The following is a 20,387-nucleotide window of genomic DNA, read 5'->3' as shown; positions in this document are numbered from 1 at the left end:
CAGTGGGACAATGACTACCCTATTCCTACTGTCCATACTATTGCTGATCTAGGTCAGGATGCTGGCCACTTCTCAGCCACTTGAGCTCACAAATAGAGTAGCTGGTGGAGACAACAATTCCTCAGCTAAAAGAGCTGGCAAAGCAGAGAGGAGGAACCATCAGGACCCCCAGGTGGAGGGACAGACCCCTATCACCACTGCCTCCATTCCCATGACACAAGAGACCTGATAGAACTGAGATCTTAGCAAACAGAAACACCCAATCCACCAAAGGTGTAAAACCACCCTATTGACCAAACAGCAAGGTCAAGTACCTGGCTCTGACAGGTGTGACTGGCAGAAAAGCTGGGGTTGCTGCTGTTGTGGGTGCTCAAAAAATCCATGCCAACTGTTCTCATATGAATGTTTCTTCCATGAGAAGCCTGTTGACGTTTTGGGGAAGGCCAAGAATATTCTGGTACATTTCTCACTCGCTTTACCGTTGAGCAAAGGTAAGATTGAAAGTTTCCTTGTCTTTTAACTCCAAGGAGCTGAGATGAAGCTTGAACAGGTGAGCTAACAAGAGCATTTATGGTTTCAGATATCTGTACTTCTTCATATCTCCTGTAAGTCAAAACTCTCTGCAGCCCAGGCAGTTTTGGAATAGGATCACTACACAACTGCTCATAGATCCTGTCAAATGCTCTATCAAACTCTGACTCAGACTTCATAGACACACCGAAATTACTCTTCACCAATCTTCCTTTCTCTTCAGGGTTCTGTGAATTTGAATGAGGTCTTGTGAACATCAAAGGTTTTGGGATTTCTTTGGAAGACAGTTCATGGTAAAGCTTTTCAAATGCATCTTCATATTTCTGGGCAGTTTCTGAAGGTCTCTGCTTCATAGACAGTGAAGAAAAGGAGTTTCTGCACTGGAAAGAAATTTTTCCTTCGGAAATTACTTTTTTGGGGCCTACGAGCAAAGTGTTTGATGTTCTTGCAAGATAACAGCTTGTGAAACACTTAGAAGTGTTACGATTGCCATAGGAACTGTAAGGGGATGAACACAGCTCTGAGGTATCCCCACAAGGCAAGTCATGTTGAGTGTTACTCTTGTTCACCAAATGCACCACTGCTGACCCTGAACTGGCAGCAGATGCTATAAAATTGCATTCTGAGGAACATTTGTAAGCTAAGTTTTCACTTTGTTTGCATTTTGAATTCTCTAATGAGGCAGTCTGCAACTTATCTTCAGCTAGAAAGGTCTCTCCCATTCTAACTATATGATCAAGAGGTTGTTGGGAGGCCTTTTGGCTTTTTCTGAATACCAAATGCTGTTCTGAACTTGAGTCACAGTAGTTCACTTTGTTTCCATTTGTACCAGTACAAGATACCAGAGCAGAGAAATCATTAATGGAACAACTGCCATCACAAAGTTCTCTGTTGTCACTTTCAAAAGTTTTATTCTGGATGTTCTCACTTCTACTGCTGCATATGCTAGGCAGGGCTTGCTTCATTTTCAAAGGTCTGAATCGTCTTTTGTTTACAATGACGTTGAGCTTTGATGTTCTAGAGCAGCATCTTTTGTATCTTAAGTGTCCAAACATGTATTTTAACTCTTTTTTCTGAGAGTGCTTTGTCATGCGCTTTCTAAAGATCTCTACTATCACTGGATACAGATCTGTGAGAGTGAGATTGCTCCAGGAGCATTCCTCAGCTCCAGACTGGCCATCTTCTAAGATGCTATCACAGCAGGTTTTATGCAGCTCTGGATGACGTGGATGCCTGAGTGTGGTTATTGTATTTGCTGAAATGAAAGGAAATTTTAACCCTAGTGATCTTGAAGAACATTAATTTGACAACTCTTTCCTTCTGCAAACAGCAGCTGGGTTGCCTAATTAAAAAAAAAAATAATTGGAAAGAAAAAACAACAAACCAACCAACCAAAAAAAAAAAAAAACCCAACCCACAAACCCACCCCAAAACCCAACCATAGAACAGACAAAAGAAGAAAAAAGAAACAAAGCCTGACGTCTTAAGGCACTTCTAGCAATGTGTTACATGACTTAGAAACAATTGAATGTAATACAGATAGTCCTAGTGGAATAGATACTTCATTAAGCCGTTTTTGCAGACTAAATGGATGTTTAACAGAGAATCCAATTAAAAAAAAGGTTTTTTCCTAACCCTATGGAATTAACAGAGTACAGAAGAAAAATTAAATAGATTAAAAATATTTTATATCTATACATTAAGATATTTTAAAATAGGATTTTTTTCATTGTTTGCTGATCTCTGAGCAGGAAGAACAGCCCATTCAGAGGTTTTATTACTCTGTTTCTATGTTATTTGGCTAAAACCTGTGTAGCTTTGCTTGTTGTGAAGCATGATGAAGGTACTGCTTTTTGTAGTTTTTAGGCTGGAAATACTGACAATAAAGTTCTATTTTAGGTTTGCATCAAGGCCGGAAAGCTCCTGAAGAAAAAAGAAAGCTTACTAGAGAAGTGCCACCTTGAGTACGAGTTACTACAAGATGCAAAGCCTCGTTATATCCCTTGAATTTACAATCTGAATTGAATTTTTTTGAATTTAAAAATCAATAGAAGCAAAAAGTGAGTCTTTCATTGAACTGACTTTAAGCTGCTGAATTTTGTAACTATGCCTTTATTATTTTTTTCCCTGGGGCTACTTAAGAACAGGTGATTTTATGTACATCAGTTATTAATTATCTAGTTTTCAAATACGTTTTGCCACTACCAAACTCATGTCTAATTTCTCTTCAAGAACCCAGCCTGCTGAACTTTTCTGTTGGATAAGTACTGCTTCTGTTTTCAGTAAATGAAATATTTAGTTCTATAAAAAAAAAAATAAAAATAAAATCCACATTTTCTGACTAACATATTTGACCAGCACTCAAAAGGTTTAATTGTACCACTCAGTTCTTGTACTGGCAAAGCCAAAGGAAGATCTATTGATGAGGCTTGAGGTGCTACCTGAAAAGCAAAGAGAAAGAAAAGACACACAGTCTAGTATCCTAATTTTTTTGCATGTTAAAGGTAACATCAAAACCTTATTTCACAGATTTGCAGATGGCATTGGGTTGGAAGGGACACTCAAAGGTCATCTTGTCTAACCCCACTGCAGTCAGCAGGGACACCTCCAACTAGATCAGGCTGCACAGGTCCACACTGTCTGATCTTGAATGTCTCCAGGGATGGGGCCTCAACCACATCTCTGGACAATCTGTTCCCGTATTTCACCACTCTCGTTCTAAAGAACTTCCTCTGAATGTCCAAGCTAAACCTACCCTGTTCCAGTTTCAAACCATTGCCCCTCATCCTATCACCAAAACCCTTCTAAACAGTTCCTCCCCAGCCTTCCTGTAGGTCCCCTTCAAATACTGCAATGTAGCTATAAGGTCTCCCCAGATCCTCCTCTACTCCAGGATGAGCAACTCTGACTTTCTCAGTCTGTTTTCATAGGAGAGGTTATCCAGCCCTCTGATCATCTTTGTGGCCTCTTCTGGACCTGCTCCAGCAGGTCCATGCCTCTTTTGTGTTGGGGGTCCCATAACTGGACACAGCTCTCCAGGTGAGGCCTCACCAGAACAGGGGCAGGATCACCTCTCTCGATCTGCTGGCCATGCTTCCTTTGATGTGGCCCAGGATGCCACTTGCCTTCTGGGCTGCAGGTGCCCATTGCTGGCTCACATCCAGCTTCTCTCTCACCAGTACCCACAAGTCCTTTTCTGCAGGGCTGCTCTTGATTCCATCATCCCCCAGCCTGGATTGATATTGAGGCTTGCCCCAACCCAACATACAGGACCTTGCACTTCACCTTATTGAACCTCATGAAGTTCTCCTCAGCCTGTCCATCCTGTCCACATCCCTCTGGATAGGACCTATCCCATCCTTCAGTTTTATCAACTGCACTACTCAGCTTGGTATCATGCGCTGAGGGTGAACTCAGCCTCACCGTTTATAGCACTGATGAAGATTTCCAATGCCTCCTATGGTCTCCTCAGCCATGTACAGAGGTCCTAAGGAACTGAGTAAATTTCAGACAAGGAGGACAAAGCCTAGTCTAAGATTTCTGTAAGGATTGTTAAGAGTTACCAGTTTAATCTTGGAAAGCTATTTATCATCTTTGCAGCTTCTACATGATATATATCATATTTTAAACCCTTTCCCAAATATAAGAATTTATACATGGGCATATACCTGGATAATCTCTACATTTTCCAGTAGGAAATAGAAGGCATACTATGTAACATAACATTTTATCCCCAATACCAAAATGAAGCTAAACCACACTTTCTCTCTACATACCTTGGATTGTTTCTTTGCAGAAAACTTACTGAAGATCAGGAAGAAATTCTTAACAGTGAGGGTGGTGAGACACCAGAAAAGGTTGCCCAGGGAGGTCATGGATGTCTCTTCCCTTGAGGTGTTCGAGGCCAGGCTGGATGAGGCCTAGAGCACCTTACTTCTAATGGAAAGTGTCCCTGCCCATTGCAGAGGCATTTGAACCAGATGATGTTTAATGTCCCTTCCAACCCAAACCATTCTATGAATCAGGATTCAAAGACCAAATTATAAAAGTAAAAAAAAATAAATAAATGAGATATTTGGATGTTATTTGCCCTGTTTGTAGAAAACTTACTGAAGCAAAGATTAACTCACACATCTGGATTCAAAGAACAAAGTATAAAGTTTAAAAAAATAAAAAAATTTGGATATTTTCTGCTTTGTTTCTTACAAATCATTGATGTCAGAGATCTGAGATAATGTGGTATTTAGTAGCCAGCAAGGAGAAAGGAACAATGATGGAACAGCAGTGACCTTTAGGATTCATTGCATCACACAGAGAGTTTGCCTTATTATAATTATTTTAATTAGATTTTATTATTATTAATTAATTAGTGACTTCTAACAGAAGAAATAAGTTACCATCATCCACTTAGGAATTCTTCTAGCATCATCTTGCACTATTGGATCCACTTTTACTGTCTCTGGAATTTTCCCATCATGTCCAAACAGATTCTTAGAAGAAAAACAAAACAAAACACAAAAAAATTAAAACATAAAAGTTACTGACACTGATAAATTCAAACCTATTACTTACATTTGTTTTGAATTAGTATTATTTAGACAAGGATATATCTGCATAAATCAGATATGTCTGCATAAATCTATTTTTAATAGATATACTGAGTAAAAAAAATAATAATCCCAAATCTGTATATGAAACCTGTTTTTCATGGATATACTGAGTAAAAAAAAAAAAAGTCAAATCCCAAGAATTGTACATGAAGACATAAAAAGAGATGCCTAGGTAGTTTATGGATGCAGGGAAAAGCACACACTGCCTCATAAGACTAACTGATTTAAAAATAAATCACTAAAATCTCTATTTTAGGTTACAAAGCAATGATAATTACACCTGCAAATCTTCACTATTAACATCCCAGAATTAATAAATTAAGGTTGTTTCTGTAACACACCTCTGTGTAAAAATCTAAGTGTGATAAACTGCAAATGTTTTTCATTAATGAAGTTCACTTTCTGAAGCAGTTAGTGTTAGCTGCTGTCAGACATGACAATGCCTAGCAATACACTAAACAAATAAGGAAAGCAAATTAAATGTGTCTTAATTGTATCTGAGCAAGCAGAGCATAGGATTAGAATGACTGCATGTACAAAGTGGGTGTTCAGCTTTCCTACATCAACGAGCAGGAGGACTACCAGGACTCCAATTTCTGTTGGGAATCACAGAATTGTTTGGAAAAGACCTTCAAGATCAAGTTCAACCATTAACCCAGCATTGCCAGGTCACCACTAAACAATGTCCCTCAGCACTACATCTCCACCACTTTTCAACCCCTCTAGGGATGAGGGCTCTACAAGTGCCCTGGGCAGCCTGGCCTAGAGCTTGACAACTCTTTTGTGGAAAAAATTGTTTCTCATGTCCAATCTAAACCCCTCCTGGCACAACTTGAGGCTGTTTCCTCTTATCTTATCCCTGTTCCATGGGAGAGGAGCCCGACCATCACCTGGCTCCAACCTCCTTTCAGGGAGTTGTTGAGAGCAAGAAGATATTCCCTCAGCCTCCTTTTCTCAAGGATGAACAATCCCAGTTCCCATAGCTGTTCCTCACCAGACCTGATGTCCGGAACCTTAACCACCTTTATTGCACTTGTCTAGGCGTGCTCCAGAACCTCAATGTCCTTTATGGAGTAAGGGGCTCAAAACTGAACCCAGTATTTGAGGTGTGGCCTCATCAGTGATGAGTACAGTGGGGAAACAACAGCATAAGATTCTAGTTTGCTTTTGCTACGGTAGCCATTATTTCAGATTTATTTTTAAAATTTATTTCTTACCTGCTTATGCCAGAATCTCAGGTGAACTATCATATTTTTGTAAATATTTTCAAGTCATGATTCATCTGTTATTCTTTTCCCATAGCTATAATAGCCTGATCTATGCAGCATATTGTATGGCTTTCTCCAGTGTACTTGTAATACCAAGACATAATTTAACTGCATATTGTCTTCATAGAACCATAAAATGGTAGGGGTTGGAAGGGACTTCTAGGCATCATCAAGTCCAATCCCCCTGTCAAAGCAGGGTCACCTAGGGCAGGTCACACAGGAATGTGTCCAGGTGGGTTTGGAAAGTCTCCACAGGAGACTCCACAACCTCTCTGGGAAGCCTGGTCCAGTGCTCCAGCACCCTCACAGTAAAAAAGTTTCTCCACATATTGAGGTGGAACTTTGTGTTCCAGGTCATACATGTAGTACCTTGTCCTGTCACAGGGCACCACTGAAAAGAGACTGGCACCTTCATCTTGACACCTACCCCTCAGATATTTATAGACTTTGAACAGATCCCCTCTCAGCCTTCTCTTCTCAAGACTAAACAGACCCAGGTCTCTCAGTCTCAGTTCCAGTCCCTTCATCATCCTTGTAGCTCTTTGTGGACAGTTTCCAGTAGATGCTCATCTCTCTTGAACTGAGGAGGCCAGAACTGGACACAGAATTCCAGATGTAGTCTCACCAGGGCAGACTAGAGGGGAAGGAGAACCTCCGTTGACTGGCTGGACAAACTTTTCTTGTTGTACCCCAGGATGCCATTGGCTTTCTTGGCCACCAGACCACACTGCTGTCCCATGGATAACATTGTCCACTAGGACTCCAAGGCCTTTCTGCATGGAGCTGCATTCCAGCAGCTCAACCCCTAACCTGTACTGGCACCTTCTGTCGTTCCTCCCCAGATGCAGGACTTTGTACTTGTCCTTATTGACCTTCACAAGTTTCCCCTTTGACCAGCTCTCCAGCCTGTCCAGATCTTGCTGGACGGCAGAACAGCCTTGGGTGAATCAGCCAGTTCTCCCAGTTTGGTATCATCACAAATCTGGTTGAGGGTTCACTCCGTCTCCTCATTCAGGTTGTTGATGAAGATATTGAACAAAACTGAAGCCAGTACTGATCCCTGGGGAACACCGCAGGCCTCCAACTGGACTCTGTGTGCCACTGATCAGAACCTTCTGAACTCTGTTGTTAATTAAATCTCTCATTTGCTATACTTCCTAAAATATGCATCAAGATGCAGACTATAGTCTTCTTCTGACTGTATCAACTCATCAGGGACATGTTATCTATTAAAATAGTTCAAAGATTTCGATTAAATACAAAATTATTCCATATTAGACACCAAAACCTTTTTTACCTGGGAGTGAGTGTCTTCATATTTCCTGCTTACAAGAGCCACACTGGTATCATTTTCTGCATCTGCAATTTGAAGATAAACATGAAATAAAATTTGGTTGAACCAAACCAGAAACATTTTTAAACACACTCTTTATTTTAGAAAAGCTTTTCTACACTGAAACTGTCTATCTTCATTACATTTTCAGTCCAATTGTTTTATGGTTCATAAATCAGTATGATTTGTAGGTTCCTAAATTACTTGAGGGCAACAAAACAGAATGAAGATTCCTTGTTTGTAAGCAGTTCTTAAAGATTCATGCTAGCTATTTCAGAGAAGTGCTGGAAGCCCCATCCTGGAAACATCTGAGGTCAAACGCGATGGGGTCCTGAGCAACGTGATCAAGTTGGAGATGTCTCTGCTCACTGCAGGAGGCTTGAACTTTTGAGGGTCCCTTCCAACTTGATGCCTCCTATGATTCTATGTTATTTTCAAAGCACTGCTCTGCAAGACTGATTCATTCCCACTTTATTTCCCACTACACTTTTAAATATCCAATGAAGATTGTAAGGACCTTATCCCGTGTTTGCTTTTCTTAGCTTCTTATTATCAAAACTACCTTTGAATTGCCAAGGTGGACAGATAGACATAAGAATATTGAAAAGCAAATTTAAGTCTTCCAAGTCAATATTTAGGTATTCTGTGGATATTTTTGTAGTAAAACACCATAAAACATTATTTTAATAATTAATTAATAATGATTACTAAAGCTTGAGGAGGGCAGATTTAGACTGGATACTAGGAAGAAATTCTTTACAGTGAGGGTGGTGAGACAATGAAAACAGGTTGCCCAGGGAGGTTGTGGATGCCCCCTCCCTGGAGGTGTTCAAGGTCAGGCTAGATGAGGCCTTGAGCAACCTGGTCTAGTGGGAGGTGTCCCTGCTGATGGCAGGGGGATGGAACTAGATGATCTTTAAGGTCCCCTCCAACCCAAACCATTCTGTGTGTCTACGAATACTGAAAACCAAATCCAAATCTTCCAACTCAGTTTTTATGAATAAAACACCATAAAACGTTCTTTTGCTAGATGTGGTTCATCACATCTTTCATGATCATAAAACAAATGACTGCATGGTAAACCCTCATTTCAGTTCCCCTGACTGTTATGTCTTTGTCCCATGATGGTGCCCACCACAGAAAATGGACAGAATAACTATAAAAAGGAAAACAATGAGTGAAAAAAACTCCTACAAATAAACCCCCCCAAACTTGATTATGATACCTACCATATCACTGCCTTTTCTTACTATTGTTAAATTACTAAAACCAGAATGAAAATATTTGCCAGCTAATGTATCTTCCTTGGTTCTTCCCCCCCCCCCTCCCTCCCCCATTTCCAGTCAGTGCAACCATCACAAAGTTCTGTAGACAGTTGCTACCATACAACTATGACAGAAACACATATGAAAGAAAAGCTAACTTTGTGTGAGCCAACACAACTTCACATCTGCTGGCAAAAATGTTGAGCAATCAGAGTTGGCTTTAACAGTCTACTGACCCCAACAGAATTATTTTGTTAGAGCTGCAACCCATACCTGTCAGATTATCAGTTTCTTCCCACATCACTAATGGAAAACAAAGTTATGGTCACTTTATCCCCAGAAAATCAGTTACTAAATGTCAATAATATGGCACTTTGGTACACGGTTTAATGGCCATGGTGGTGTTGGGTTGATGGTTGGACTTGATGATCTTCGAGGTCTTTTCCAAAGAAACCTAATCCTATGATTCTATGAATAGTGGAGGAAGCAGTAAAAATGTTAATGTCTTAAACAAAAAAATGTTTCATCTTCTAGTTTCTCTTGTAACAGATGTTGTTCCAACAGACCAGCTGTTGCTCCTCCAGTAGAATCGGGCACAAACTGGCAAACTGCTCCCTATGTGGTCATGGAGGTGACCAGACTAAACTGCTACCAAAAAATGAGTCAACAGCAACAACTCCAGTGTTCAGGAATCATCAACTACATCATGTCAATTCCAAATTGTTAGAAAATAGCTTGTAGTGGTCACGGTAGTTGGGTTATGGTTGGACTCGATTATCTTGAAGGTTTTTTCCAATCTTAATGATTACATGATTCTATGATGTGTAGAAATTGAACACCTTCTAGGTGTGAAATCTCACAGAAGTGTCATTTTCATATGTTTTCAAGGTATTGTCAATCATACTTCAAATCACTGGAACATTAATTATTAACAGAGGACCACAGCACAAAAAACCATCAAGTATCTTCTCCTGGGAACCTTAAAATGTTTGTAAGGGCCAAAAGGAAAATTCAGGGAACAACTTTGTTCCTCAAGTGCAGAAGACAGAGGAAAAATGAAGCCTCCCATCTTTCTCTCTGGAAAATCTGACCTAAAATACAAGAAGTTATTTCCCTGGAAATGCACTCAATACATGAGTATTACCTAAAAGATGAATCTTATTTAAAAGATGGATGTGTTAGTTAAGAGATTACAGTAAATTTTAATTACTGTAAATTACACTGATGTGATCCTCCAAACTTAAATTCTTTAGGAATAGGTCAAAAAAGGAAAAAAAAAAATCAAATAATTCTTTGAGAATACAAGGACAAAATGACCCCAAAGTTCTCAGAGAAGCCAAAGACTGATGCTGAAGCTGTTACAAGCACTATTGAAGACTTGCTGCTGCAGCGGGATGCAGCATCCCTGTTTGCTAGACCACTATAAAATGATGCAGTTTTTGTAACTATTAATAAAAATTGTGTCACTTAAACTTTTGATTTCACTGCTCCTTTCTTTACTAAAAGTGAACATATATGTTGCGAAGGCAATGTCGAATAAGGGATCCCACTGAGATTTATTTCATAGTACCAGTACCTCAGTTTCTTGTTAAGCCCTTTCAGAAAGTAGAGAACAGGAATAGAACGCACATTAAATTTATTTTGACTGAAAGAAAATTAGGAATAGAAGAAACATTAAATGTAATATTAGGAAACTATAAACAAGTTATTTGCACTTTATTTTCAAAAAGTTGAGAAAACAAAAAAAAAAAAAAAGGTAGACAAAAAACACATTAAAAACTCACCTATGTCAGATGTTTCCATAGCAGAGATCTCAGGAGATTCCTTAAAAGCGCATGAAAGAAACGTTAAGATCTGATAGCAGAAACCATACTAACTACTTGTAGAATTGTTTGGTTTCATTACTTGCTCATTTTTTTTTTGAGATGGTGGTGGTGAAATGAACCCAGTCATCCTCCATAAACAATAACCAAATGACACCATCGTTATTAACAAATCTGTACACAAATTTGGTTTGATGGACATCTCGCAACTCCCTGGAGAAGACAGTTTACTTGCCAGCCCTTCTATATTCAGACTAATAATGCAAGGAGAAGCTATTATACAAGAGCAAAAAAGCAGTTGACAGATGAATTCTAATCAGCAAATCTTTATCAGGATGTACTGGAGATTTTCTGTGTCTTCCAGTGTATAAGGAAAGATTCTTAACTGCCTGCTTTAGTCAATCCTTAATTTCCTACTTCAAACTGTCTGTATATAATCTTTCCAATTTTTTTTTTCTTTATTTTATAAAAGTCTTGATAGTGGCATAAAAAGCTAATTTCTATGGATAATGAGCATTTTCTAACCTGGCATCTGACATCACACTTTCAGAATGGTATTTTACAGGTATCCATACCTCATGTACTGTTGAATGTCCATCTTCAAAATCACTGGTCACTTGTTTTGACATTTCTTAGCATGCATGGGAAGAAAAAAAAATAAAAAACAGCTTGATAGGTCACAGATCAACATTGTACTTGAAGTCATTAATTCCTCATTTGCATAGACTTATTTTGAAATAAAATTTAACACAAACAAATGGAGAACATGCATAGGGCTAAAACAAAGAATTGACTACAATATGGGTTCTGGCACTTGTCTAACAAAGCAGATGAATTCTGATCAGATATCTGCATCTACAATGTTGCAGGTGGTCTTCTTAACCCATAAAGCACCACAGAAAACTTACCCATTTATGAGGTGTCATCACTTGTAGAAAAGGAAGAGAACTGCAAACCTTCTGTACATTTTACTTGGCAAATGTTGAAAAGGATATGAGAAAGACTACTCCTGAAGCCTGAGGGTAAAGCCCTGAAACTCTGTTGCAGCTTTTCAAAAACTTTTGGCAATCCTTGTGGGTTGTTTCTCTCATTTATCTCACAAGAACCAGTAGAAATTCTTCACTGAAAGCATTCTCAAACACTAGGACAGGCTCCCCAGAGACATGCTTGAGGGCCCATCCCTGGAAGTACTTACAAGCTGCAGAGATGTGGTGCTGAGGGACATGGTTTAGTGCTACTTGACAGAGTTGGAGAATGTTTGGACTCAATGATCTAAAAGGTCTTTTCCAACCAAAACAATTTTGTGATTCTGTGAAAGAGTGTAAGAGCTGTCTAATTTATATTTTGTTCTTCATTAGCAATCACAACTCAAACAGATTTAAAGAAAACCCAAACCAGAGAAGAAGCTATCTTCAAGTAAATGTTACTTCCACGTTGGATTATTTCACAATTAAGCTGTAAGCCAGATGTTTTTGCTATTAAAAATCGTCAGACTTTCACCTAGAAAGGTTGGACCAGATAATCCTTGGGGTTCCTTCCAACCCAGCATTCTGTGAAAGTTCTCAGGAGGAAAATGGTAAACTAGGCCTTTCAGGGATGGGAAGAAGCATAAGGAGCAGGAAGAGCATGAATCCAAGCAGGAAGCCCCTCTGTCCTCAGCAAAATTCCCCCTTTCTCCTGAGGGTGACATTTATGGTCTGGGATACACCTGTAGCCAACTCAGGTTGGCTGAGTTGTCAAGGATTGGAAGATGCTGCCCAGGGAGTTGGTGGAGTCACTGTCCCTGTAGGTGTTGAAGAAACACGTGGAGACGGCACTTTGGAACATGGTTTAATGGCCATTGGACTTGATCTTTGAAGTCTTTTCCAGCTCAAACAATTCTAAGATTCTGTGATTCTATGACTGGAAATTGCTGAAGGCCTGCAGCCCATGGCTGGCCTGGGATTCTGTCAGTGTAAACAGGACAGAATCTTTTAACAGACATTTTTACATGTGTTTAACTAGTTGTTTCCAAAAAGCCAGCAAATGCCAAACTTATCCAATTGTACAGTCAGTGTTGAATTTTTAGATTCCATGAACATCTGACAAAAACCAACAAATACAGCAAAATGCTGTTTAATGGATAAGGGTAGATTAAAGTTGCTATCATCACACCCAGATTAAAATAATGTATTTACTCATCTTGAAGATGAGTAGAAGATTTTAAACTGCATTTCAGTATCCTTGTGAAAATAATACATTATATATTCATTATTATTATTGTTGCTCTTATAGTCATGGGGTTTTTTGAGTGGTTCCCCCTAAAAATAAAACACAAAAAAGTAAGTATCCTGAAGAGTTTGGCATAAACCTAGGATGCAATCAAGACTTTTTCAACAAGATAATTTACAGCACTTACTGCTTTTAAACACTTTACCTGCGTTCCTGTGAATTCTTCTTTTAGGCTGCCATTGGAAATAAGAAAATAAAAATATCAGAAGAATTTTAGAATAGTAAAGTTACTCTTAGAATAGTAAAGTTACTTTCACAAATGCCTTTATTTACTTTGGTGTGTCATAGTTTGGCACTTCCTAAATAATTATTCAGTTTTATTCAGGTTTCCTGTGACCTGCTCAGAAAAGCCACAAATAAATGGTAAAAAATATTCTATTGCTGTTAAAAATCACTGCAAGAACATACCTTACAGCTGCTCTGACCCACATGAGAGGCTAAGGCAGAATTCCAGTCCTTAATGGATTTAGTCTCTAAAGTTATGATCTTTAAGGGCCCTTCCAACTCAAACCATTCTATGAATGAATGTATGACGAGAAGCAGAACAAGAAATTCAGCCGTTTTCTGTCTCTCTTAAATCCATTCTTGTTTCCCAAAAGCGATATTCACTCCTCGCTCTCTCACTCAGTGGGGTTCAGAGCAGCTTGTCCTAACCACCAAGGCAAAACTTAGCTTTTCAGACAGATATTAGGAGTGTAGGAGCAAGGTAACTTCTAAAGAGTCATGTGAGAAACCCTGAGATTTTGATGAAATTCACTGCTGAGTATTTCATGTGGGAGTTTAGGAAATAGAAAAGTGACTGCTTGTCTAACAAATATTTAGACTAAAAACTTACAAGCTTATGTGGCCACAACATCAACAGATTTTTGCCTGACACAACAAGTGCTAAGATTGCTAAGATACTTTTATCATTCTAGCATTATTTTACACACACACACACAAAATCTAAAGATGAAAACAGTAAGCCCCTTGAATAGAACAGCTGATTGTCTGAACCAAGATAAATTGATTCAAGATATGTATGGGGAAACGTTTTTAATTTAAGGGTGCTGGAGCACTGGAACAGGCTGCTCAGAGAGCTGGTGGAGTCTTCATCTCTGGAGATGTTCCAAATCCACTGGGATGTGTTCCTGTGTGGCCTTCTTTAGGTGAACCTGCCTTGGCAAGGGTGTTGGACTCAATGTCCAGAGGACACTTCCAACCCATGCCATGCTGTGATTCTGTGACAATATTCCAAGGTAATCCAAAAGTAAATATCCCCATCAGACAGCATTTTAAAACAAAATGAATGATTTTTCCAGGTTTGCCAAGGGTGCTAACCAATGGTTATCTATTTCATTCTATCGCTTCTGATGGTCTGAGCCAATCTGTCCCCAATTTTTTATAGAAGACAGCAAGATGACAATGTATTCCTATATATATAATAGATTAAACCATAACTATTGCCACATTTTGACTGTATAGTAGGACTACATTATCAGGTACCTTAAATATTTCCCGCTTCCATTTTTTAAGCTGCTTGGTTGACACTTCCACCCATGGCTTGGGTCCTAAAACAACAATTTTATGTATTTTATGTTTATATCAATATAAACATAGATTTTTTATAATACTATCTATACCAAGTATCAGTCTAACAAATACAAATATGCAGGAAGAATTTCTTACATAGTTAAAAAACCATCAAATCTGAACAGCCTCCAACATGATTGCTGAAACAAAAACTTAGGAAAACAAGCCAAGAGAATATTGCAATGTTAGGTTAAACAGAAAGTCAAGCAAACAAGAGAGGAGAATTAAAAAAATAAATAAATCCCATGCTGAATCTAACAACACTCAGCTAAAATCTAAAGAGCTTCACAGCAAGCTTCCCAGTCTGTAAAAGCCTTTAAAATAAATCGTATTTGGATACTAGGAAGAATCTCTTGCCTGCAAGAGTGGTCATGCATTGGAATAGGCTGCCCAGGAAGGTGGTGGGGTTACTGTCCCTGGAGGCATTCAAAAAATGAAAAGATGTGGCACTTTCAGGACATGGTCATGGAGCTGTTGGGTAGAAGGTTGGACTTGATGACCTTAGAAGGTCTTTTGCAGCCTTAATGATTCTATGATATTTGGTGGGATGATTACATTGGGCTGGACACTGTGGTAGTGCTTCATGTGTATCTTCACAAAGTTCCACTTTACAGTAATTGATACGGAAATTGACATAAAATTATGTATGTACATTACCATATCAAATAGAGGGGAGATTTAGATTGGATATCAGGTTGAAATTCTTTACAGCGAGAGTGGTGAGAAACTGGAACAGGTTGCCCAGGGAAGCTGTGGATGCCTCCTCCCTGGAGGTGCTCAAGGCCAGGCTGGATGAGGCCTTGAGCGACCTGGTCTAGTGGAATGTATCTCTGTCCATGATGAAGGGGTTGGAACTAGATTTAAGGTTCCTTCCAACCAAAACCACTCTATGAATCCTCCCAAGAAGTGATATAACATTTAATTTCCCAGTGGAGCTACCAAGAAAACAAGTCACAAGTCCCACTACAACCATGGAAATCATATTTTATCAATAACCTCTCCATAAGCATTGTCAACTCCATAAAGGATCAACAAAATATGAGCTGACAATTACAGAATTATTTGAGTTGGAAAGTATCTCCAAGAGCAACGAATCCAATCATCAACCAAAGACCACCGTGGCTACCAAACCAAAGTTAGAGACTGTCAACCCTGTCCACCCCGACATTTGACATAACAGAAATTTATCTGAGCAACCTTAGGAAGACTAAGCAGAAAGGAAACTACACAATCCATTCATGCGTATCACTTTCTTGCTAATACCTCCATTCCTCTGTTTTTGCTAAGTCTTCTCCGTTTTTATTCTTCTTCTTATAGGTCATACACCCAAGAGTGCTGAGGGAACCCACAAGTGCTCACTAAGCCACTTTCCATCATACACCAGCAGTCCTGGCTAAGTGGGGAGGTCCCAGCTGATCAAAGGTTAGCAAATCTGATGCCCATCTACATGAAGGGCCAGGAGAATCTGGGGATCTACAGACCTGTCAGTCTGACCTCAGTTCCACGGAGCGGGTAATGTTGAGTGCCATTATGCAGCATGTGCAGGGTAACCAGGTCATCAGGCCCCTGTCAGCATGAGTCCATGAAAAGCAGGTCCTGCTTGACTAACCTGATCTCCTACAACAAGGTGACCTGTGGATGTTGATCACCTGGACTTTAGTAAAGCTTTTGGCACTGTCTTCCACAGCATCTTCCTGGAGAAACTGGTGGCACATGACTTGGATGAGTGGGCTGTTTGCTGAGCTAAGAACTGGCTGGATGGCCAGGCTTAAAGAGTGGTGGGGAACTCCAGTTCATGGCCAGTCACAAGTGGTGCTCCCCACGACTCAGTACTCTTTAACCTCTTTATCAGTGATCAGGATAAGGGGACTGAAGTACCCTCAGTAACTTTGCAGATGACACCAAGGTGGGTGGGAATGTTGATCTGCTGGAGGGTCTGCAAATGTTAACAATTGTTATCCTGAACTTTGCTAATAACTCTTTCCTGTTATCTAAAGCAGAGCACAAAATGGATTAAAATCCCACAGATAAACTCTCCAGGGATTACTAACTCATAGCTATTCCAAGTAGGGTCTTGCTGGTGCTCCTGCAGCAGCTGGGACTGTGTTGAACTGTTTCTCTGTGGCTGCAGCAGATAATGTCACATCTCCCTGACCAACAGCTGTCACAGCTCCAGCTATTCAGAGAGCAGAACTGGAAGAGCTGCTAAAAAAGGAGGTCTATGCAAAACCCAGCCTCATTCCAGCATATTCAGCACACTGGGCTCTGCCTTCCTCCTCCTCCCCCTCTTCTCCTCCTCCAGTGCTTTTGTTTCCTTGCTGGCATCTTCTGCAGCTGCAGCTACCTTTTGCCCCTTCACATTACTGAACCAGCTTCATCTAGTTACAGCCTTTCTCTCTCTCTTCATAGCATCACAAAATTGTTTGGTTGGAAAAGAGCTCCAAGATCATCAAGTCCAACCATCAACCTAACACCACCATGGCCTTTAAACCATGTCCCAAAGCGCCATGGCCACACATTACTTGAACTCCTCCAGGGACGGTGACTCCACCACCTCCCTGGGCAGCCTGTTCCAAGGCCTGACCACTCTTGCAGCAAAGAAATCGTTCGTAACATTTAACTTAAACTTGCATGTGTGTATCAAAGTTTATATGCAAAAAGCCATACCTAAAATTCAGTATCTGTTGCAATTAGATGCTATATATCTTCCAACGTCTGCCTGCTTTACAAAGTCTAAACATCCAGCATATAGATATTAAAGCTTTAAGATGTTCTTACCATCAACTGTATCGTAAGTGAGGGTTTCCATGGAAATAAGCAAGTCATCCTCAAAAGGTTGGTTATACTAAATAAAAAGGACCATTAGGAATAGAATAAACTATTAGAGCAATGTTTTATACATGCATTTTATGTATTGCTTTGTTCACATCTTGGTCAAAACAAAATTGTAATTATCTGTGTGTGGTTTGATTGTCTGAAGGTAGAAGTCAGCAATTTGGAAACCTTTATTCCTGAGGACGATATTTGTATTTTAAGCATCTACAGAAGTCATTCCATTTCAAAGTATAAACTTGTCACTGGCAAAAACAGGGCTTTGGAGGGGTTTAAAATTTTCTGGGAGTTTCTTCTAAATTTCCTGTGAAGCTGGAATTAGCACGGACTGCTCATGACTTAAAAACATCCAGTCTCTTGATGACAAACACCTTCTAGACTCAGACTTTGCACCTAGATATTAGCACAAAAGATTTCCCTGGACAGCAGGGGTGACATCCCTGAAGAAATGCTTACATCTCGGGATGGAAATGTGTGGTTCCCACATCTTTAACATGAAATAGCTCCGAAGTAAGGATTTGTGGAGGGAGTCTCTCACTTACTCTGTGGTTTCAGTGAAAACACTTGGTCTAGTGCTAGCTAATCGGGGTTAAGGGCACTATAAAGACAACTTGGAATTATACATAAGTCAGTATTGATAATCACAGATCTGAGTTTTATGGACGTTACTGGAGGAGCTGGCTCTTTACCAGCTTGCTCATGCCAAGGCACCAACACGCCGTGCCTGTGTCACTGCTCTGCACAAGCTGCAAAGCTGGAAGGCCTCGAGTGACAGCTAGGAGAAACAGGACCTTGTGACACCACAAGTAAATAACTGGCAACGATAATTCAGCGCCAGTTACTGAGAATTAGTGCACAGAAAGCAAATGGCACCTGTCTGTACGGACACATCAGGACTTAGGGGTGGTCGAAGAGGGGCAGAGAGCAGTGCCTAAGGCAGGTGGGCAGAGGGACACGAAGAGGCGGCCAGACCCGAACAAGCCATGCCAGACGGCAGAGCCGCAGGCGGCCCGCGTTCCTGAGGCAGACAGGAGGCATGGCGGCGGAGACCCGCAGGCACCGCAGGTAAGAGAGCTTCCCCGCAGCCCCTGCCAACAGTCTTCACCCAACGGCCCAGCGCGGCACTCACCCGCTCCAAAATGCTGCTGACGGACAGTAGAAAGCGGTTATTATTCTGCCGCAGCCGCTCCTCGAAGTCCATGGCTCACAGGCTACTTCCCACCGGGGGACAGCCGACACCGACACATATAGGCCTCTACTCCAACCGCTGCAAGACATCTCAATACCATCCCACCCCAAAGCCGATTCAAACAGCGCGCGTGTCACTCCCCTCCCCATCTCTGATTGTACTCCACTCATGTCAGTTCTGCGTCACAGCCTATCCAAGTAAGCAATGGGAGACGTTCTCACTCTAATTGGCTGCTATCTGCTAAGAGCCCACCCCCTCCTCGCAGTCACCCCGCCTCAAGGTCCTCCCATTGGTTATAAGGCTCACAGAAGGTTGGAGATTGGACGCCGCCGCCGCCGCCGCTGCTGCTCGGGGCGGGCGGGCGAGCGAGCGAGCGAGCCAGCCAGCCAGCCAGCCAGCCAGCGAGCCAGCCAGCGAGCCAGCCAGCGAGCCAGCCAGCCAGCCAGCGAGCCAGCCAGCGAGCCAGCCAGCCGTCCCTGTTGCTTCTAGTCTGTGGCGCTTTGGGCTCTCAGGGCGGAGGTCTTTCGAGCGGGTCGCTGCTGGAGTGGACGTGGCAGTCCAGGGACCCCGAGGGCAGCCGCTGTGAAGGTAGCCACGGGTGCTACCAGCGGGGAAGCTCCGTTTGCCCTGCGGGGTGCTGCCTTGTCCTCGGCAAAAAGCCAGTGTTAAATAAATGGTATGAAATAGACGCCGGCTTGGGACAGCATACCCAGCGGCCAGGGCTACTTAGGGCCGCAGGCCCAGCTGCTCCGCTCAGGGGAGCAGTGTGCTGGCAGGGTGGCAGCGCAGGCCAGGAATCAGTGCAGGCCAGGTATCAAGGCAGGCTGGGCAGCATTGTTACTCCCATGGAAAAAAATGCATCATGAAGTCACTAGTGAAAAAAGGAATGCATTGTAAAGTCTTGTTTTTTTCATTCTAGGGCTTAGGGTCATCATGGCCTTCGATGTGGGTTTTCTGTTACCACCTTGCAGTGCTTTGATAATTCAAGATTGAAATACAGTGCACACATGAGATGATTAATTACTTTCTTCCAATTCCCTAGCGTAAAGAGTCACAGTATCTCAGTTGGAAGGGACTGCTCAAAAGTTACCTTGTCCAGCTCCCCTGTAGCGAGCAGGGACAGTACAAGTTGGGAGGTGATCTGCTGGAGAGCAGCCCCATGGGGAAGGACCTAGGAGTCCTGGTGAACAAGAAGTTAGTTATCCATGGAACAGCAATGTGCCCTTGTGAGTGTATCCAGTAGCTTGAGGGAGGTTCTCCTCCCACTCTGCCCTAGTGAGACCTCACCTGGAAAAGTGTGTTGAGTTCTGGGCTCCCCAGTTCAAGAGGAATAGGGATCTACTTGAGAGAGTCCAATGGAGGGCTACAAGGATGATGATTATGGGACTGGAGCACTGCCTTATGAGGAGAGACTGAGAGACCTGGGGCTGTTTAGTCTGGAGAAGAGAAGACAGTGAGAGGGGATGTAATAAGTGTTTATAAATATATGAGGGCTGGGTGTCAAGAAGGAAGGCACAGCCTCATCTAATTTATGCCCTGTGATAGGACAAGGGGCAGTGGATGTAAACTACAGCACAGGAAGTTCCACCTCAATGGGAGGAAGAGCTTTACTGTAAGGGTCACAGAGCACTGGAACAGGCTTTCCAGAGAGGTTGCAGAGTCTCCTTCTCTGGAGACTTTCAAGACCCAGCTG

General features: G+C 41.4%; 1 protein-coding gene across 1 annotated transcript; it reads right to left on the bottom strand.

Annotated features, from left to right (window-relative positions):
* Positions 1 to 610: 610 nt before the first annotated feature.
* Positions 611 to 18,706, bottom strand: LOC128970147 (uncharacterized). Its single transcript, XM_054385255.1, is given in 10 exon segments — positions 611 to 667; positions 669 to 1,786; positions 2,912 to 2,972; positions 4,929 to 5,021; positions 7,707 to 7,768; positions 9,281 to 9,310; positions 10,792 to 10,831; positions 14,587 to 14,651; positions 17,452 to 17,518; positions 18,635 to 18,706. Coding segments are annotated over 10 exon segments (1,665 nt in total).
* Positions 18,707 to 20,387: the final 1,681 nt, after the last annotated feature.

The sequence above is a fragment of the Indicator indicator genome, chromosome 1, assembly GCF_027791375.1.
Source record: "Indicator indicator isolate 239-I01 chromosome 1, UM_Iind_1.1, whole genome shotgun sequence".
Taxonomy (NCBI): domain Eukaryota; kingdom Metazoa; phylum Chordata; class Aves; order Piciformes; family Indicatoridae; genus Indicator; species Indicator indicator.
This window is presented reverse-complemented; position numbering and strand designations above follow the sequence as displayed.